We start from the raw sequence: 22817 nt of genomic DNA, 5'->3' as shown, positions 1-22817 counted from the left end.
CTTCTCTTCACCAACCTGTCCTGTCTACCTCAAGTTGACATGTTGGTCGTGTTTGACCAAGAAATAAAGCATTGAAAACGTCAATCAATGGTTTGGACATTCTATTACTGCTATCATCACCCCTAGACACAACACAGAGGTAACTTAAATACGCCGATCCCAAATCTAATCAGCGGCTCCTCCGGGGGTAGCGTTACACTTGTAAGCCTGGGTACCTGTTCAAGAAATGCTGCACCACCAAATTCAGGACTTGTGCCAAGCATGGCACATGTGAAAAGTGTTCTTTCCCGGAGGGCAAAGAGAAGGTTGGTGCCATTGTCACATACAATCATTCCTGGCTCAAGCTGCCATGGCGTCAACCACCTCTGAGCCTGCCCTTGCAGAGCTGGCAGAATCTTTGCCCCAGTGTGGTTCCTGTCCCCTAGGCAGACCAACTAAAGCACTGCATGGCATCTTTTAGCCTGACTACTTGCGTAGCCCCTTGAATGCTTAGGGAGCACTGCTGGTTCAGAGGGCAATTCAGCAGACGAGACCGTAGAGGAAAAAGATGAGGAGGGGGTGAAGCAGACAGATGTGGCAGAATCACCACTAGCTTTTTGGAGGTGTGGTGGTGGAACAAGCTCCAGCACTGAACCCTGTCCTGCATCCTTCCAAAATGTCAGCAGTGTTACCCCTTGCCACATGAAGGAAATGTAGCATTCCTGACCATGCCTGCTGGACCATGAGTCAGCGGTAATGTGAACCTTGCTGCTGACTGCCCTGGCCAACTAGGCCAAAACATTTCCTTCCACATGACAGTACAGAGCTACAATGGCCTTACATGAAAATACATTTATTTTTGGAACCTGCCACTGTGCTATAGCACATTCCGCAAATTCACGAAAGCGGGAAGAGTCTAGCAGCAGTTGCAGTGCTAGCAATTTAGCCAAGCTAGCATTTAGAGGCTGAGCATATGAATGGCTGGGCCGTTATTTATTTTTTACGATTCAGCAACTGGGGTACCAAAATTTGCCTGGTGAAATCAACAGGTGGTGTAATGCTAGCAGATTGGGTGCAAGTATTTGTGGCACCCATTACTATACCATTAGTTCTCTCAGGTTTTTGCGATGACTTGAGGTATAGTAGGGGTAGAGATCCCAGATGAGGAGCAAGGAGAAGTGTGCATTTTTTTTATGTTGTGGGTCTTTCAGGTGCTGTTGTCAATGGACTGCATGGGAGGTCGTCATATGTCTTGTCAAGCATGTGGTGCCCAAGTGGCTGGAGTTCTGACGACACTTGATCCCCTTCAGACAGAGATTGCAAACAGCACATGACAGAGATTGCTGCACATGTGTTGAAAAAAGCCCACACCAATGGAATTTTGGAAGTCAGCTGGGTGTCAGCAGTGCCCTACACCTGTGGAGCTCTATGGTGTGATGTAATGGGGTGGCTGCCCTTAAGCCAGCTCCTGGAGGACATCCTGATTCATTGGAGTTGTGCCTCCTCCTCCTCACTTTCCTCCTCTGTTCTCTCAGGCACCCAAATACAGTCAGTGACCTCATCATCACCTCCCTCCTCCTCACTCGGCAGTATGCTGCAGCTTGGGGAACATGACTGCAAGTTTCTTGTCCTTCTGTGGCACCCCCCTCTCTCTAGGGTCACATTACTCCCTTCCTCAACCTGGGAACCAACATCAGAGCATGGTTGGTGTGCTATTAACCGTTTTATTATTGTTTTTAATTTTTTGTATTATATAGTGTGGGAAGGAAATATGGTGCTTGGGTGCAATACTTTTGTGCTTGGTGCACTATAACCCGTTTTATTATAGTTGTTTTTAATAAAGAAAATAAGGATGCAGCAATTGTGGTTAATTTTTGTTTTCACTGCCGCTGCAAAAAAAAAAATGTAAAAAAAACAAACAAGAAAGGCCAAAAAAAACAAACTGTGGTGATGCAGAAGGAAGACCATCTGTGACTCTGAAGAAGAAACATCAATTATGGAGAATCTTTTTTTGCTGCTGCTGGAAAAGCCCCCAAAAAAGGGAAGCACTGCTGATGCAGAACGAGAAACACCTGTGACGCAGAAGGGGGACAGCAATTATGCCCTAAATATTTGAATGCCTCGTACACACGGCCGGACTTTTGACCGTGCAAAAGTCCACCGTGAGTCAGTCGAATGTTCCGACGGAAACAAAGAGAACAGGCTCTCTATCTAAGGTCCGTTAAAAAAAAGTCCGATAGAGGCTACACACGGCTGGACTTTCTGAGAAAAAAAGTCAGACTTTTTTTCTCTGAAAGTCCGGCCGTGTGTACGAGGCATTAGTGCTGCTGTGCCGCTGAAAAAAAATAATCAAAAAGAATGAAGAAGCATGAAAATAAATAGCGTGGGCTCACCCCCCTAATTCATACCAGGCCCTCAGGGTCTGGTATGGATTTTAAGTGAAACATCCATGCCAAAATTTAAAAAAAAAATGGCGTGTGCCCCCCAAAATCCATACCAGACCTTTATCTGAGCATGTATTCCTGCAAGTCAAGAAAGGGAGCGGAGGAGCGAGCGCCCCCTTCCCGAACCATTCCAGGTCACATGCCCTCTGCCCCCCCAAAGCACCTTATCCCCATGTTGATGTGGACAAGGGCCTCTACCCCACAACCCTGGCTGGCGGTTGTGGGGGTCTGCGGACAGAGGGCTTATCTGAAACTCGAAGCCCACTTTAACAAGGGGCCCCCAGATCCCACCCCCCCATGTGAATAAGTATGTCATTCATCAAAAAAGATGTAGTGTACAAAAAGATAGTAGGCAGTTTTTGACAAGTACTTTATTAAAAAAAAATACCACTCTGCTGCCGACGAAGGTTACCGCCGTCTGACAGCTCTGCCATCTGATAGTTCTTAAATAACTAATGGGCGGTGCCACTCAGTGACATCACTGGCTGGCTCCACCACCTTGTGAAATCACCAACCGGGGCAAGCTGGGCCTGCCCCAAAGCATCCCGTTGTGTTGAGGGCATGTTGCCTGGTATGGTTCGGGGGGGCATCACTTGCCCCCCCTTTTGGGGCCTGTTAGGGATTGAGGGACCCCACGCCATTTTTTTCTTATTTTTTCATCGATTTATTTATTTTTTATTACATTTAGCTGTCAGTGGGAAACACTCCTTAAAGGGTAAGTTCACCTTTGTACACTCTTTTTTTCTTCTAAATTCCAGCTTCCCTATTCACCAGTATAGCATTCATGTACTTTTTTGGGAAAAATATCGAAGCTTTTCATTAAATCTTCAGTCACTTACTTTTCTTGTCCTCATCCATGTTTCCAGACGTATCCATTTGTAATGTCTTCTTCTTGATCAGACTTTAGGTCATGACACAGGAAGGAGTTGACCTGCTGACCTCATTAGCACACACCCTGCATCATCCACCCACCCCTTCCCAGCTGAACATTTTTTTTTAAATGAAATGCAATCAATCAGTGATCACCTTTATGACTAAATACACAATATACAATCAGATTGCATAGTGTATGGCCATCTTTAAACAAGTACATAGAAGGGAGTGGACAGGTAGATAGGTACTCTAAATATCTCCTAAACCTACAAGGTTTAGGAGATATTTACCATATACACTTGTGCCGACGTCATCGGCGCATGCGCACTGAACAAACAGCCTGAGCATACCATTTCTTCAGACCGGCATGCACGGGAGTGACATCATCGTGGCTCCAGCCAATCACAGTGCCAGAGCCCATGAACCCAGAAATAACTCCGGGAGACATGTGGTCGGTCATAGTGGTGTGCGGGGACCGCTGCTATAGCTTCAATCTAAGGTACCGTATTTACTCGAGTAGAAGCCGACCCGGGTGGGTGATGGGGAGGGCGAGGAGGGAGAGAATGGAGGGGAATAGAGGAGAGGGGTAGTTTGGCCTCCTTCTTATGTCGTCCCCCCCCCTTTTTTTTTTTTCTCTCTTTTTCCTTTTCTTTTCCTTCTCTTTTCTTTTTTCTTTTCTTTTTTACTAGAATATACACAATAAGGGGAATTATTCCCCATATATTATTTTTTTCTCTTTACCTTTCACAATATAGGGGAATTGCTCTTTTTTTTACTCCCCTTCTTATTATATAGTTTTCTTATTTTTTTTTTTTTTTTTGTGTGTGTGTTTGTATTCTAATAATATTGATAATATTTACAATAAGGGAATATTATATCACCTACAATAGATTGGTCTCCCCCCCCCCTTTATTATATAGTAGTACATACACAATAGGGGGAATTTTTTCCCCCTATGGATAACCTTTTTTGCTCTCTCACCTCTCACAATGTAGGGAAACCTGATTTTCCCTCCAATTTTTTTTTCTCTTTCTCTTCTTTCTCTTTTTCTTTTTTTTCTTTCTCTTTTCTTTTCTCTCTTACTAGAATATACACAATAAGGGGAACTATCCCCCATATATTATTTTTTTTCTTTCTTGCCTTGCACAATATAGGGGAACTGCTCCTCTTTACATTCCCCTTCTTATTATATCGTTTTTGTTTTGTTTTTTTTTGTTTCTTGTGTGTGTTTGCATTTTAATAATATTCCCAATAAGGGAATATTATATCACCTACAATAGATTTCCCCCCTCCCCCCCTTTTTTTTCTCTCTCTCTCTTCCCCTCCCCTTTATTATATAGTAGTACATACATAATAGGGGGAATTTTTTTTCTCCCCTATAAATAACTTTTTTTTTTTTTGCTCTCTCACCTCTCACAATGTAGGGAAACCTGACCTTCCCTTCATTATTTTTTTTTTTCTCTCTTTTTTTTCTCACACTTAAGTATATACACAATAAGGGGAATTATTCCCCCCAGAATAATTTTTTTCTGTGTTTTCACTTTTCCTGACGTAGAGGAGGGGAAGGAAAAGGGAATGGAAAGGGAAGGAAATAATTTATTTTTTCCCTTCTGTTCTCCTCTTGCCCTCATCTCCCCCATCCACCCCTTCCCCCCCTCCACTAGGGGTATTTGAGCCCTCTCCCCTGGTGTCCCTCATAGAGAATATAATGGGAAAATAAGACCTGGAGGCAAAATGGGAAGGAACATTCCAGAAGTAGTACTGGCTGAAGACGTCTCCTCTTTTATCTCTTTTATCTTTCTTAGTGTAAGGGGTACTCATTGAGACCATTTATGTGGTTAGTTTATAGGCTGATTTTATGTCGTATTTATTGTACCGTTTGGAAAAAAAATAATAAAAGAATTTTTAAAAAAATAAGCCGACCTGAATATAAGCCAAGGCACCTAATTTTACCACAAAAAAACTGGGAAAACGTATTGACTCGAGTATAAGCCTAGGGGGTCCATCTGCATGCCTCACTGTGCCTCACTTTGCCTCACTGTGTCCATGCCTCACTGTGTCCATGACTAGACTGATGTTTAACATGGGAGTCTATAGAAGGGGTGCCCAGGTTTGAAAAATCGGTGCTCCCCAGCCGTAGGTCCCCTAGACAACAAACTTTGTACACTTGTAGAGGAGAAATGGGGCTACATGTGTGCCAAGTTCCGGGTCTAGGGAATCTACGACCGGCCAGTAACGGGTCCCCAAAATCACCAGAGAAATTACCGTTTAACATGGGAGTCTATGGAAGGGGTGGCCGGCTTTAAAAAATCGGTGCTCCCTGGCCATAGGTCCCCCGACAACAAACTTTGCACACTTATAGAGGAAAAGTGGGGCTACATGTGTACCAAGTTCGGGGTCCAGAAGACCTACGGCCGGCTGGTACCGGGTCCCTGAATTCCGGGAGATCAGGCGCAAAAAGGTGAGGGGGGCATTTTCAGGACACAACAAGTGCTGAAAAACTCGGCTTATACTCAAGTATATACGGTAAGTATATTTGTTTTTTTGGGGTTTACAACCACTTTAATTGACAACTGTGTGTAAAGAAAATACATTTTCATTTTCTTTCCTGTATTTTCCAAAAATTTGTGGTTAAATTATTACATTTTCAAAAGACTCATTTTGCCTTTCAGAAAATACCTTGGAGCATTCGCTCTAAAATGGGGTAATTTTGTGAATGTTTCAACTGTCCTGGTGGCCCAGGGCCCCCAAAATGTCAATGGTATTCCAGAAATTAGGGAGCAGATTCACATACATTTAGATAGGCGCAGTCTATCCAGGAAGATTTCGCTCCGTAAATTATGGCGGCGTAGTGTATTTCTGGCGGCGGAATTCAAATCGGCGATTAGGGGGGGCGTGATTCATTTAAATGAAGCGCGTCCCCTCACCAATTGAACTGCGCATGCTCCGTTTTGAAATTTCCTGCAACGACGTCATTTTTTTAACTTAGACGTGACTTACCTCCATCCCTATTCACGGACGACTTAGGCAAAAAAATGAAAAAAAATTCAAATTTTGACGCGGGAACGACGGCCATACTTAACATGGCAAGTCTATCTATACGCCGCAAAATAGCAGCTTTAACTATACGCCAGAAAAAGCCGACTAGAGACGACGTAAGAGAATGCGACGGCCGCGCTATCGTCAGAAAAAGCTCATTTGCATACCCGACGCGGAAAACGACGCAAACTTCACCCAGCGGACGCCGAAGTATTGCATCTACGATCCGAAGGCGTACAAAGCCGTACGCCTGTCGGATCGAACCTAGATGCCGTCGTATCTTGGTTTGAGGATTCAAACTAAAGATACGACGCGGGTAATTTGAAAGTACGCCGGCGTATCAGTAGATACGCCGGCGTACTCTCACTGTGAATCTGGCCCTAGATGTTATTTTACACACTAGAATTCCTGAAGGTGTTCCTTGGATTTTGGGCCCCTCTTTGCAACTAGGCTATGAAGAAGTCTCACACATGTGGTATCCGCATATTTGGGAGAAGTAGCAGAATGTGTTTTGGGGTATAATTATAAATATATATGTCTTTGTTGTGTGTGAGAAATACCTTGTTAAAATGGCAACTTTGCACAACAAAAATAGTATCTACAGTACTGTATATATATATATATTTTCCAAAAAATTGTGACAAAAAATTACAGCTTAAAAAAACTCACCATGCCTTTTACTAAATACCCTGGATTTTCTACTTTCCAAAAAGAGGTAATTTGGGCGATATTTGTACTGTCTGATATTTTAGGGCCTCAAGAAATGAAACTCACAAAATCAGTACATCCGGACTGATCATTTTTCAAATATATCACACCGATTTTTTTTTTATTATTATTAACCACTTCCGGACTGCCCACAGTTGTTTTACGTTGTGACTTTGAAGAATAATACCGTTGTTATGCAGCAGCTAGCTACCATATCCTCGGTATCCTCTTCGAGAGTGGGCGGCCCGCTTTCAGATAAAAGTGGTCTCTGCAGCGGACTTGCCACAAGATCACTTTTATTGACGGCGGCAGAGGTCCCCCCCCTCCCGTCGCTCTCTGGTGCCCTCTGCCGCTTAACAGAGCCGCCGGCATCCACTGAGGCAATCTGGTCCTTCTCCCTGCCTGGCATGGAGACAAGTGAGTGGAAGATGGCCCCCACCCGTCTCCATATCATTGCAGGGCGGAAGCAACGTCACTTCCGCTTACAGCTCTTAAAGGGACATTTAATGGCATTACATTTTTTATTTATTTTTTATTGCATTTTAGTGTAAATATGAGATCTGAGGTCATTTTGACCCCAGATCTCATATTTAAGAGGACCTGTCATACGTTTTTTCTATTACAAGGGATGTTTACATTCCTTGTAATAGGAATAAAAGTGACCCAATTATATTTTTAAAAGAACAGTGTAAAAATGAAAAATAAAAAATAAAAGAAATAACTTAATATTAAAAAAAAAAATCGTGCCCCATCCCGCTGAGCTCGCGTGCAGGAGCGAATGCATACGTGAGTAGCACCCGCATATGACAATGGTGTTCAAACCACACATGTGAGTTATCGCTGTGATCGTTAGAGCGAGAGCAATAATTCTAGTTCTAGACCTTCTTTGTAACTCAAAGCATGCAACCTGTAGAACTTTTTAAATGTCGCCTATGGAGATTTTTAAGGGTAAAAGTTTGTCTCCAATCTACGAGCGGGCGCAACTTTGAAGTGTGACATGTTTGGTATCAATTTACTCAGCGTAACATCATCTTTCACAACATAAAAAAAATGGCTAACTTTACTGTTGTGTTATTTTGTTATTAAAAAAAGTGATTTTTTTTCCCAAAAAGTGCACTTGTAAGACTGCTGCACAAATACGGTGTATCAAAGTTTTGCTCGACCGCCATTATATTCTCTAGGGTGTTAGAAAATATATAATGTTTGGGGGTTCTAAGTAATTTTCTAACAAAAAAAGTTTTAACTTGTAAACACCGTGGGCCGGATTCAAATGAGATACGACGGCGTATCTCCTGATACGCCGTCGTATCTCTGAGTTCCATCGGTCGGATCTATGCGGCTGATTCATAGAATCAGGTTCCGCATAGATCTCCCTGAGATCCGACAGGTGTAAGTGACTTACACCGTCGGATCTTAGGCTGCAATTCCAGGCCGGCCGCTAGGTGGCGTTTCGTTTTTTACACGCGACGAATATGCAAATGAGGATTTCCGCCGATTCAGAAACGATCGACCGCCCGGCGCATTTTTTTAACGTCGCTTGCGTTCTGCTTTTTCCAGCGTATCCTATGTTAAGTATGGCCGTCGTTCCCGCGCCGAGTTTTGAATTTTTACGTCGTTTGCGTAAGTCGATTCAGAAAAGAGCTGGACACAAGTTACGCTCACGCCGAAACCAATGACGTCCTAGCGACGTCATTTGGAGCAATGCACGCTGGGAAAATTCGCGGACGGCACATGCGCTGTTCGATCGGCGCGGGGACGCGCCTGATTTAAATTATAGACGCCCACTAGCCGCGGAATTTGAATTCCGCCGGGGGATTTACGATACGCCGCCGCAAGTTTAGACGCAAGTGCTTTCTGAATTAAGCACTTGCATCAAAAACTTGCGGCCGCGGATCGTAAATCAGATAGCTTAGCGGATCTTTAGATCCGCGTAACCTATCTGAATCTAGCCCCAAATCTCAGAAAGAGGCTCGGTCCTTAAGTGGTTAAAGAAATGTAGCATAATACTTTTTGGAATAAATGTATGAAGAAAAAATATTTATTTGCAAAATATTATAACAGAAACTTTGAAACAATTTATTTTCAACAATTTCGGTCTATAATAGTGTTCCAATAGAAATCTATTGGTGATACATTCCATGGGGACACATTATATTAGGATAAATAATAAAAGTGATCCGATAAAATTATAGTAGCTCTCAAAAGTGAGTACACCCCTCCATTTTGGTAAATATTGTATTCTATCTTTTCATGTTTGCTGAAGACTAAGCAGACTAAGGACATGGATTACTGGAACCATGTCCTGTGGTCTGATTAGACCAAGATAAATGTATTTGGTGTCAGATGGTGTCAGGTGGTGTGGCCTACAGTCAAGCATGGTGGTGGGAGTGTCATGGTCTGGGGCTGCATGAGTGCCGCCAGGGTCTTGTCGATCTAGTTCCCCTATCGAGATGGTTCCCTGCTTGACTGCGCAGGCGCAGATATAGCCCACGAAAATCTCCGAACATCGGGCGGCATCCAGGCTCATTCCTTAACATCCCTGTGGATTGGAGGATGTTAAAAAAAGAGCCAGGAGGCAGAGCGAGCGCAGCGAGCCATCCGAGGGAAGCCAGGACGTGAGGCCGACTGGCCACTTACAGCAAATTCCACGTCGCCCTGGACCTCTTGCTACAGCTGCTAAGGTTCGGCGATTTCCGCTGGCTCAGATTGCGCCTGCACAGTCAAGATGGGAACCATATCGATAGGAGGAACCATATCGTCAGATCACCGGCACTGGGGAGCTACAGATCATTGAGGGAACCATGAATGCCAACATGTACTGTGACATACTGAAGCAGAGCATGATCCCCTCCCTTCAGAGACTGGGCCGCAGGGCCGTATTCCAACATAACGACCCCAAACACACCTCCAAGACCACCACTGCCTTGCTAAAGAAGCTGAGGGTAAAGGTGATGGACTGGCCGAGCATGTCTCCAGACCTAAACCCTATTGATCATCTGTGGGACATCCTCAAACGGAAGGTGGAGGAGCGCAAGGTCTCCAACATCCACCAGCTCTGTGATGTCATCATGGAGGAGGGGAAGAGGACTCCAGTGGCAACCTGTGAAGCTCTGGTGAACTCCATGCCCAAGAGGGTTAAGGCAGTGCTGGAAAATAATGGCGGCCACACAAAATATTGACACTTTGGGCCCAATTTGGACATTTTCACTTAGGGGTGTACTCACTTTTGTTGCCAGCGGTTTAGACATTAATGGCTGTGTGTTGAGTTATTTTGAGGGGACAGCAAATTTACACTGTTATACAAGCTGTACTCTCACTACACAACATTGTAGCAAAGTGTCATTTCTTCAGTGTTGTCACATGAAAAGATACAAGAAAAAAAATTACAAAAAATTTGACTGAGGGGTGTACTCACTTTTGTGAGGTACTGTATCTTGATTATCCATTCTATGGGGACGCATTACATTAGGATCCATTATAACATTGATCTCAAAGAATTATATGGGTGATCCATTCTATGGGGACACATTATATTGGGGACACATTCCAGTTCTAGTAATCATACATTATTATAGTAATATCATTATATTAGTCATAAATCCCATTTTTGTTTCACTAGTAAATCTCGGGATCATTTCTTCATATGTTTCCTCTGAGATTTCTACATTTATTTTTACCTCCTTTAGTATAGATTGCATGGAGGGAGAAAAGTGAGGAGAAGTGACCACACTGCACCCTGCATAGAGTGACTACACATGGGGAGGGGCAGAGAGCAGGGGGAGGGGCAGAAGGAGGAGATTGCTGATGTCACACCCTGTGATAACTTTCTGTTTAATGATTATAGAAAAAATAATATATATGTTTATCATGAGATAGATAGATAGATAGATAGATAGATAGATAGATAGATAGATAGATAGATAGATAGATAGATAGATAGATAGATAGATAGATCACTATATAGGCCACACCCCTACTCACTGCCCAATAGGAAAATTTTACTGCAGTAACTGGACAGATATTTTACCCAATCACAGTGATCAGCAGGGCTGGACTGGGACAAAAATGTGGCCCTGGACTTCATCCAGACCGGAAAGGGGAAACAACACATCAGGGTACAGTGCACATCAGGGCATGGTACAGAGCTCAGCACATCAGGGCACAGCACATCAGGGTACAGGGCACAGCACATCAGCGCACAACACATACAGGGCACATCACATCCGGGCCTATCACAGCACATCAGGGCACACCACAATGAGGCACAGCACATTGGGGCATGGGGCACATAGCACATCAGGGCACATAGCACATTAGGGCACAGGGCACATTATGGTGCACATCATTTAACAGCCAGCATGCAGAGTAGCGCAGGTAGCCTGTGTAATATGTTACCTCTCCTGTCACAGCACTCACTCGGCTCCCCGGCGGCCTCTCCTCTCTTCTCGTCCATCCCAGATGATGTCAGAAGGAAATGGGGATGGATGGGAAGAGAGGAGGGAATGTCAGGGAGCAGCGTGAGTGCCGTGACAGGAGAGAGAACATATTACACACGCTACCTGCACTACTCTGCATGCTCGCTAAATCTCGATCTACCTGTCAGGCGCCCGCTGTCGGCGATTGACGGGTAGATAGTCGCGGACCTCCGACCGACCCACTGAGCCATCGGTCCACCAGGAATCTCCCGGTAGTCCCGATGGCCAGTCCATCCCTGGTGATCAGTGAGAGAGGGATATCTTTATACTCTTTTATAGTTAAAAAAATCACTTGCAGGATACCGACTAAAGCCCCACCAGTACCTGCCTTATTCTATTAGTTGAATATTCCACCAAGCCCATCCTTCCTCCCTGTGATGTCACCAGTCAGATTTCTCACATCCACCTTTCCATACACCTAACGCAACACAGAGGGGCTCAGTGAAGGTGGTGGTGAAGGTGTGAAGGTGTCGGATCGGGTCACACAGATCATAAAAGGAGATCCGCCCGGCCTCATAATCCAGATCTATCCTGACTCTGTTACTGGAGATATTGGTGCTTAAGGGGATTTGTTTAATGTTATGTACCACTGAATACTGATTACCATTTCTGAATAAACCATGGGATTTTTTATTATATCCAATCAGTGACTGCCCTCCTCTCCTGTTTATACTGGGGTGACACATCCCGACTCTCCAGCTCACTGATCCCCCGACATTCACTTCCCAGTAATGTCTCCCTGAGGAGAAACTCTGACTGCTCAACACCTGAGGATAACGTTGAAACCTCTTTGGTGTTTCTGGACGATTCTGGTTTCTATTTGACCAGAATACAGTTTTCCTGTCATCTGATATATGGAGATCATTATTAGCCGTTTTTACATCCAATAATATGTCTGCAGCTCCCTGTATATAGAAGTATACATCTACCCCTCCTATTATATCAGATAACGTGTGTAATTTGTGTGATATCCCAGCCACATCCAGACCCCCTCCATCATGGAGGAGCTTCTCATGTCTCTCTCTGTTCTCATTATCTCCATCCTCAGTATCACACAAGTCACCTGTGTCTGATTCCTGTAAGACAGTCAGTGGATCCGTCATGTTACACAGCTCCTCAATGTGATGTATCTTCCTGGACAGCTCCTCCTTCTTTATTTCCAGATCCCGGATGGAGATGGAGATCCGCTCTGCTGGCCCGGTTATCTCCCTCAGGACTCTCTTCTCCAGGTCTTCCTGCCATCTCCTGAGATCTCTAAACAGGACAGTGACTCTCTCGATGTCACCAGCTGCTTTTTCTTCTACTTCCCTCCTGTGTTCCCGCAGACTCTGGACTCTTTCCTCTGTCTCCTCTCTCTTTATCAGAAGTTTCTGCAGAAAATTCCTTAGTTTATCCTTCTTCTTCTCAGAAGCCTTATGCAACATCTCCGCCTGGTGTCCTCGATGTTCTCCATCCAAAGTGCAGGTCACACAGATACAGGTGTCATCCTCAGTGCAGTAATATGCCAGGATCTTCTTATGGACGGAGCATTTCCTGCTCTCCATAGAAAAGGTGGGCTCACATAAGATGTGTTCTGGGGACTTTTTGTGGACTCTCAGGTGTTTATAACACAGAGAAACATCACAGTGTAGACAGGATCTAACAGCAGGTACAGGAGAGTCCACACAGTGAGTACAGAAGACCTCAGACTCTGCCTGATCTGGCTGAGCAGACAGGAGCCTTTCCACTATGTTACGTAGTGTTCTGTTCCTGTGCAGTGCAGGACGATCCTGAAACTTCTCTCTACATTCAGGACAGGAATATCCTCCAGAACCCTCCGATGTATCCACCACACTATCAATACATTCCAGGCAGAAGTTGTGTCCACATTTCAGGGTTACAGGATCTGTATAAATGTTCAGACAGATGGAACATTCCAGCTCAGCTCTCAGATCAGCAGACGCCATCGCTGACAGCAGACGAGAGAAATTAAATTATTTTCTCTCACACCGGGGAAGAATGCAGTGGGGAGAGTCACATTGTCCTATACAGAGTAAGGCTGGGCTGAACGGTTGATAGGTGAGGCTTGCCGTATCTAACACAGAGATCAGAGCACAGAAGAGTTTTTATTTTTTTTGCAGTGGTAAAGATAATAATATTTCCCAAGATTAAAAGAGAGAATAAGAGGGAAAGATGGGTGTAGAGTAGGGAACACCCCCCGCTTGGGTTCACAGCATAACATGCTAACAGGCAAAAAATGTGTTCGAGCAGGCGAACACCGTTTAAGTCTATGGGACACGAACGTGAAAAATCAAAAGTGCTAATTTTAAAGGTTAATATGCAAGTTATTGCCATAAAAAGTGTTTGTGGACCCGGGTCCTACCCCAGGGGACATGTATCAATGCAAAAAAAAGTTTTTTTAAAAATGCCTGTTTTTTCGGGAGCAGTGATTTTAATAATACTTAAAGTAAAACAATAAAAATGTAATATTCCTTTAAATTTCGTGACAGGGGGGGATGTCTATAATATGCCTGTAAAGTGGCACAGTTTTCCCACGTTTAGAACAATATCACAACAAAATTACATTTCTAAAGGGAAAAAAAGTAATTTAAAACTGCTAGCGGCTGTAATGTATTGTTGGGTCCCGGCAATATAGATGAAAATCATTGAGAAAAACGGCATGGGTTCCCCCCAGTCCATTACCAGGCCTTTTGGATCTGGTATGGATATTAAGGGGAACACCACACCCAAATAAAATAAAAAAGGCGTGGGGGTCCCCCAGACCCTATATACTCTGAACATATACTATATGGCCTGCCTTATATACTCTGCAGAAAATTGGGCTTTAGGTGTTGGTGGCACCAGAACATTGTAACCCCTCACAGATACTCTTGTTGAGCACAGGAACGGGCCCTGCTGTGAAATATTCGATCAAAAATTGGAATCACATGGCCCTGTTAAACAGAAGCAGAAAATTTGGGCCCATGGTGGTGGTGGTGGCACAACACTGTAAACCCTCACGGTCACTCTTGGTGGGTACAGGAACGGACCACGCTGTGAAATATTTTATCAAGAATTGTAATTACATGCCCCTGTTAAACAGGGGCAGAAAAATTGGGCCTTTGGTGGTGGTGCCACAACACTGTAAACCCTCACAGTTACTCTTGGTGGGTGCAGGAATGGGCCCTGCTGTAAAATATAATATTAAAAATTGTAATTACATGCCCCTGTTAAACAGGGGCAGAAAAATTGGGCCTTAGGCAGTGGTGGTGGTGCCCTAAACCAAAAATATTCTTAGAAGCTAGCATCATCAAGATTGAGGAGCAATAGGATAGTCACTCAGCATAATAGGATAGTCACTCAGCATAGGCAGTCTTCAAGGGATCCTAGATCCATAGAAAATTCAATTGGTTAAATCAGCATCAGGTGCTTGATAGCTGCTAATCCAAGACTGATTATTTTTTTATGAATGTGAGCCTATCAACGGAGTCGGTGAACAGGCGCACTCTATGATCTGTTACAAATCCTCCAGCAGCACAGAATGTGCATTCAGAAAGAACGCTGGATGCAGGAAAGGCCAGTAGCTCAATTGCATATTGAGCAAGCTCTGCCCAGGGGTCCATCCTCAAGACCCAGTAACCCAGTGGATGCTCTGTTGGGAAGGTCTCCAGGTCTGCTCTTGCCCCTAGATGCACCATATAATGCAGATGCAGGTGATGGTTGCTTGAACCTCTCAGGGTCTGGAAATGCATTGCACAAACCTTTCTTCAAGGCCTTGTGAAGATGTTTCATCCTCTGCTCCCTCTGCAAAGGCAGGATGAGTTCTGCAACCTTACCCTTGTGACGTGGATCAAGTATTGTTGCCAGCCAATAATTATCCCTCTCCTTGATACCACGAATCCTTGGGTCCTTTTACTGGCTTTGCAGAATCAGGGAGGCCATACAGCGTAATTTTGCAGAGGCATTCGATTCTGAGTCCTCTGGGTAGGGTGACCACGTGTTTTGGATTGCCCGGGATTATCCCGTAATTTAAATTGTGTCCCGTGTCCTTGGTACCTTCATTCCGGGACAATACAGTGTCCCGGAATGAAATAAGGACTGGCTGCCACAGTGCCACTGTAATAAAAGATTGCCAAACTCACTGGTTACTAGGGCCGCCCTGCTTGGCATGTAGCAACCAGTGATGTCACATTTTGCAGAGATAGCAGAGAGAGGCGGCGGGCCAAGGGAACAGGCCTTTACCCAGTGCTGCCTGCACTGCGCTCTCCGACTCGACTTCACCCACCTCCTCTCTGCCACCTCCAGCCGCGGCAGCAGCAGCAGCAGAGCGAGCAGCATCACCAGTCACTCACGTTACCGTTGACTTCGAGTCCCCTGACCTCTATCTCCAGTCCAGTGACCGCTCGACAGGCGGCGGCATTCTGCTGTGCCAGTGCCTTAGATCGGCTTGGCACAGCTGTTCCCGGTCCGTCCCGACCTCCTGCATTGCATTTCAGGAATCATCCCGGGGCTGCGACATCTCAGACCTCCTCCAGGCTCCTCCTCCCCCCGCCCGAGCGGCCCGACTGCCTGCCTGGACAGGGAACCAAGAAGAGAAGACTAGCAGTGAAGTCTGCCCCACCATACCAGACAGAGAGTCCAGATTAAAAGGTGAGCAAAGAAAATGGAACCGAGCAGATGATCAGGTGACAAATAGCGGCAATTGACACTGGCAGCTTCTGATGGGGCAAAGTGTCACAGTCCCGGCAATTGATGGGCACACTGGCACTGGCAGCATTTGATCATGGGGCACAGTAGTGGCAATTGATTGGCACACTGGCAGCATTTGATGGGGCACAGTAGCGACAATTGATGGGCACACTGGCAGCATCTGATGGGGTACAGTAGTGGCAATTGATGGGCACACTGGCAGCATCTGATGGTGCACAGTAGCGACAATTGATCGGCACACTGGCAGCATCTGATGTGGCACAGTAGACACAATTGTTTAGCACACTGGCAGCATTAATTTAAAAAAAGTATCAAAAATCATCTTTTTTGGGTGGTGGGCGTGGGTGCAGGGGGGGGGGGGTCAGTTGTCCCTGAATGGCAGTTTGGAAATGTGGTCACCCTACCTCTGGGTCACTAAGGATCACATTATCTGCAACTACCTCCCCCCAGCCAAGCCACGTTCAAATCCTTGGGTTCCTGGGGACTGAAATCAATTCCCTGAACTGCTGCTGAGTGTTATCCTCCACATCCATGCTGACAAAATCCTCCTCCTCTTCTTCCTGTGTTTTTAGGGCACCCGCAGGAATACTATCTGGATAAAGGGGGCCTTGGGAGGTAAGAAAGTTCTGCTCTTCCTCCCACTGTTCTGCCTCAAGTGGCCTGTCCATTATTCCACGAAGCATGTGCTCCAACAGGGAGACTAGAGGGACAGTGTCATCAATGCATGCATTGTCACTGCTTACCATCCTCGTGGCCTCCTCAAATGGTGACAGGACAGTGCATGCATCCTTGATCCGTAGCCACTGGCGTGGTGAAAAAAAGCCAAGCTCCCCTGACCCTCTCCTGGTGCCATACTCACACAGGTACTCATTAATGGCCCTGCAGCATTCCCAAAGTTGAGTTCCACCTTGTGGACATGTCACAAACAAGGCGGTTGGTGGGCAGGTAGCATTCCCTTTGAATGTCAGCCAGCCGAGCACTAGCATTATATGACTGGCGGAAATGACAACACACTTTTCTGGCCTGCCTCCTGTAAGCCTGGGTACCTGCTCATGAACCGCTGCACCACCAAATTCAGGACGTGAGCTAAACATGGAACATGGGTCAAGTGTCCCTGTTGGAGGGCAGAGAGGATGTTGGTGCCATTGTCGCATACAACCATTCCTGGCTGAAGCTGGCATGGCATCAACCACCTCTGAGCCTGCCCCTGCAGAGCTGACAGAATCTCTGCCCCAGTGTGGCTCCTGTCCCTTAAGCAGACCAACTCAAGCACTGCATAACATCTTTTTGCCTGAGTGCTTGCGTAGGCCCTTGAATGCCTATGGAGCACCGCAGATCTGCAGAGGAAGAGGCCATAGAGGAAGAAGAGGAGGGGGCGGAGGAGAGAGCTGTGGCAGAATTACCACTAGCATTTTGGAGGCGTGATGGCAGAACAAGCTCCAACAATACTGAACCCTGTCCTGCATCCTTCCCAGCTGCCAGCAGAGTTAACCAGTGTGCCGTGAAAGAAAGGTAACGTCCCTGTCCATGCTTGCTGGACCATAAGTCAGCGGTAATATGCACCTTACTGCTGACCGCCTTGTCCAACGAGGCCAAGACATTGCCTTCAACATGCCGGTAGAGAGCCAGAATGGCCTTCTGTGAAAAGAAATGGCGTTTTGGAACCTGCCACTGAGGTACAGCACATTCCACAAATTCACGAAAGGGGGCAGAGTCTACCAGCTGAAAAGGCAGCAGTTGCAGTGCTAGCAATTTGGCCAAGCTAGCATTCAGACGCTGAGCATGTGGATGGCTGGGAGTGAATTTTTTTCTACGGTTTAGCAACTGGGGTAGGGAAATTTGCCTGTTAAAATCAGATGGTGGTGTACTGCTAGCAGATTGGCCGCAAGTACTTGGGACACCTGTTGCTCTACCTTCATTCCTCTCAGTGCAGTGCAAGGAGAAGTCTGCCTTGTTCTTTAATGTGGGTCTTTCAAGTGCTGTTGCCAACGGACTGCATGGGAGGTCGTCATATGTTTTGTCAAGCATGTGGTGCCCATGCCCAAGCAGCTGCTGTTTTGGCCACGCTTGATCCGCTTTAGACATAGGTTGCAAACAGCAATGGTGTGATCTGCTGCACACGTGTCAAAAAAGGCCCACACCAAAGAACTTTTCAAAATCAGCGGGGAGTCAGCAGCGCCCTGCACCTGCGGAGCTCTGTGGTGTGATGCAATAGGGTCGCTGCCCTTAAGCTGCCCCCTGGAGGGCATCCTGCCTCGTTGCAGATGTGCCCCCTCCTCCTCTCTCCTATCAGGCACCCAAGTAGAGTCTGTGACCTCATCATCCCCTCCCTGATCGTCACTGGAGCAAACTTGGTAGTATGCTGCAGCTGGGGGAATATGACTGCCGATTTCTTGTCATTCTTGGGCACCCCTTCTCTCTAGGCTCACGTTACTTTCTTTCCTCAACCTGGGTACCAACATCGGTGTGTTTGCGAGATTTTCGCTGGGGTCCAGCCTCCTTCTCATGTTCTACAAAAGGGTCCAGATCCTAGATGGAAAAAGAATGATGTGGTCCAAGGCACCATGGGTAATTGGCCTCCATCCCAAATTTAAACAGAAAAATTTTAGAGTTTGGTCAGGGGGACCTTACATGAGGCCAATCACTATGTAGAGTAAGCATGTGGGATATACAATATTGCTGGATTGGGTTCCAATACAAAAGGGAGGAGTTAGTTAGGGACTTTAAATGAGAGATGTATACCAAAAAGCAGTCTTACCCAGTGTATCAAATTTGCCCTAAGGGAAAAACAGGTCCTCAGAACCATTTTCTTCCCCTTTCCAATGTTGTCCGAGTACCCCAGCCCACGACTCCCCCCCCCCCCCCCGGGCAATGAATCACCACCCCTCAGAACCTGGCTGTGTTGGCGGGGTCAGAACAGGCCTCCAACAGTAGAAGACAATGACAGAAAAGAGAAGGAGATAGTGACCCACTAGCTCTGACCATTAGCCCAAGAAACCAACTTTGGCCCACATGCAGTTGAGGAAGAAAGAAGGAGATCTTTAACTTCAGGAGTTGAAATTCTACCTCCACCTGAAAGAATCGACAAGGTCAAGATCGAGACAGTCAGCCCGTCTAATGAAGAGGGTGTCTTATCCGTTTCAATGATGGAGATCTACGGCAACCTAGGTTAGACAGCCTCCCTGAAATTGAAATCCTGTTGGCAGATGTGGAATCAGATAAGAGAATGGAATCTCATGCAGGCCAAACTTGTACAAACCCTAAATCATTTTTCTTCCCTGATTTAGACTCTGTTCATCCATCTATGAACCCTTCAGTTCCACCGGTACCTGAAATCTAGACATATAGCTAGATTCACAGAGTTAGGCCGGCGTATCAGTAGATACGCCGACCTAACTCGAAATCTGCGCCGTCCTAAGTTTAAGTGTATTCTCAAACAGAGATACACTTAAACCTATCTAGGATAGGACAGCCTGCGCCGTCGTATCTTAGGGTGCAATATTTAGGCTGGCCGCTAGGTGGCGCTACCATTGAGTTCGGCGTAGAATATGTAAATCACTAGATACGCCTATTCACGAATGTACGCTTGCCCGTCGCAGTAAAGATACGCTGTTTACGTAAGGCATTTTCAGGCGTAAAGTTATTCCATCAAATAGCTGGCCTAGTCAATGTTAAGTATGGCCGTCGTTCCCGCGACGAAATTTGAAAATGTTACGTCGTTTGCGTAAGTCGTCGTGAATAGGGCTGGACGTAATTTACGTCCACGTCGAAACCAATACGTCCTTGCGGCGTACTTTGCCGCAATGCACACTGGGATATGTACACGGACGGCGCATGCGCCATTCGTAAAAAACGTCAATCACGTCGGGTCACAGTTAATATGCATAAAACGCGCCCCCCACATCCTCATTTGAATTAGGCGCGCTTACGCCGGCCTATTCACGCTACGCCGCCGTAACTTAGGAGGCAAGTACTTTGTGAATACAGTACTTGCCTCTCTGACTTACGACGGCGTAGTGTAAATACGCTACGCTACGCCGCCGCAAAGATGCGCGCCCCTACCTGAATCCAGCTAATAGACTCTACATTTGTGATTGAAGACTTCTCACCTATCCAACTGAGGCAAAATATAAACCCTCCCAGGGTGCTAATTTATGATATCTTGGGAGATAACTCAGCTGAACTAATACCCACCATTTAATCTAATGTCAGACTCCCAATACACTACATTGGGTAGGGAGTGACCTTGACTCGCCCTCTGACACTACTGGGTGGGTTACGGCAATAGCCCTTGCCTGTCAGCAGGCAAGGGCTATTGGGTTAACTGGGTTAACTGAAGGTGTATATACAGTATCTCACAAAAGTGAGTACACCCCTCAGATTTTTGTAAATATTTTCTTGTAGCTTTTCATGTGACAACACTGAAGAAATGACACTTTTGCTACAATGTTGTGTAGTGAGTGTACAGCTTGCATAACGGTGTAAATTTGCTGTGCCCTCAAAATAACTCAACACACAGCCATTAATGTAAAAACCGCCGGTTACAAAAGTGAGTACACCCCTAAGTGAAAATGTTCAAAATGGGCCCAATTAGCCATTTTCTCTCCCCGGTGTCATGTGACTCGTTAGTGTTACAAGGTCTCAGGTGTGAATGGGGAGCAGGTGTGTTAAATTTGGTGTTATTTCTCTCACTCTCTCATACTGGTCACTGGAAGTTCAACATGGCACCTCATGGCATAATACTCCCTGAGGATCTTAAAAAAAAAATTGTTGCTCTACATAAAGATGGTCTAGGCTTGTATACGAAGATTGCCAAGATCCTGAAACTGAGCTGCAGCGCGGTGGCCAAGAAAATACAGCAGTTTAACAGGACAGGTTACACTCAGAACAGGCCTCGCCATGGTCCACCAAAGAAGTTGAGATCACATGCTCAGCGTCATATCCAGAGGTTGTCTTTGGGAAATAGACGTATGAGTGCTGACAGAATTTCTGTAGAGGTTAAAGGGGTGGGGTTGTCAGCCTGTCAGTTCTCAGACCATACGCTGCACACTGCATCAAATTGATCTGCATGGCTGTCATCCCAGAAGGAAGCCTCTTCTAAAGATGATGCACAAGGTATCCTGCAAACAGTTTGCTGAAGACAAGCAGACTAAGGACATGGATTACTGGTACCATGTCCTGTGGTCTGATGAGACCAAGATAAACGTATTTGGTGTCAGATGGTTTCAGGCGTGTGTGGCGGCAACCAGGTGAGGAGGACAAAGACAAGTGTGTCTTGCCTATAGTCAAGCATGGTGGTGGGAGTGTCATGGTCTGGGGCTCCATGAGTGCTGCCGGCACTGGGGAGCTACAGTTCATTGAGGGAACCATGAATGCCAACATGTACTGTGACATGGTTAGGATGAAGGAAAAAAGCTGGGATAGCCGCACTCCAAAAAAACTCCTCCTTTAATTAAAAATCACAAAATACATGCCACAGCAAAAAACAGCACAACAAAAGAAAATCTGACGTTTCGCACTATGCCTTAGTGCTTCTTCATAGCTGAAGTACTGTGACATACTGAAGCAGAGCACGATCCCCTCTCTTCATAGACTGGGCCGCAGGGTAGTATTCCAACATGATAACGACCCCAAACACACCTCCAAGACCACCACTGCCTTTCTAAAGAAGCTGAGGGTAAAGGTGATGGACTGGCCAAGCATGTCTCCAGACCTAAACCCTATTGATCATCTGTGGGGGATCCTCAAACGGAAGGTGGAGGAGCGCAAGGTCTCCAACATCCACCAGCTCTGTGATGTCATCATGGAGGAGGGGAAGAGGACTTCAGTGACAACCTGTGAAGCTCTGGTGAACTTCATGCCCAAGAGGGTTAAGGCAGTGCTGGAAAATAATGGCGGCCACACAAAATATTAACACTTTGGGCCCAATTTGGACATTTGTACATAGGGGTGTACTCACTTTTGTTGCCAGTGGTTTAGACATTAATGGCTGTGTGTTGAGTTATTGTTGAGGGGGACAGCAAATGTACACTGTTATACAAGCTGTACACTCACTACACAACATTGTAGCAAAGTGTCATTTCTTCAGTGTTGTCACATGAAAAGGTAGAAGAAAATATTTACAGAAATGTGAGGGGCGTACTTACTTTTGTACGTATTTATATAGGCGTCTCCATGGAGCTCCAATGCCTTTCACAATTCTTTTCCTGCTTCATTTGTTTGCTGTGTTTTATATTGTCACGCTCCCCTTAGCGACTTTCCTTTCATTCGGTGTTCATCTGTCCGGTATAACTGCTTCACCGTTTCCTGATAGGTTTCCAATGACACAAAGAGACACAGAGGGGGTAAATCTCTTTATTGTACTTTACACACACATGATCACTTCGGTATTTTGCTGCTGTTATGCTTCTTTGTTGCTATGTAATAGGCAGCAGTGTGCTTTCCTCTCCATTGCGTTTCCTTTAACCACTTAAGGACCGGACCAATATGCTGCCTAAAGACCCAAGGGGTTTTTACAGTTCGGGACTGCGTCGCTTTAACAGACAATTGCGCGGTCGTGCGACATGGCTCCCAAACAAAATTGGCGTCCTTTTTTCCCCACAAATAGAGC

The 22817-nt window shown here is 45.7% G+C and overlaps 1 protein-coding gene across 1 annotated transcript; it reads right to left on the bottom strand.

Moving 5' to 3' along the window:
- Nucleotides 1-11898: 11898 nt before the first annotated feature.
- On the bottom strand, nt 11899-13597 carry LOC120930803 (E3 ubiquitin-protein ligase TRIM39-like). The gene is made up of 2 exons (XM_040341979.1): nt 12607-13597; nt 11899-12573 (listed from the first exon to the last, which is right to left on the bottom strand). The coding sequence occupies exons 1-2, from the start codon at nt 13462-13464 to the stop codon at nt 11899-11901; spliced, it is 1533 nt and encodes a 510-aa protein (XP_040197913.1). The 5' UTR covers nt 13465-13597.
- Between the last annotated feature and the right edge of the window lie 9220 nt (nt 13598-22817).

This window comes from Rana temporaria, chromosome 3 (genome assembly GCF_905171775.1).
Source record: "Rana temporaria chromosome 3, aRanTem1.1, whole genome shotgun sequence".
NCBI classification, from domain to species: Eukaryota; Metazoa; Chordata; class Amphibia; order Anura; family Ranidae; genus Rana; species Rana temporaria.
The sequence above is the reverse complement of the archived record's forward strand: the minus strand, read 5'-3'. Positions and strand labels throughout refer to the sequence as shown.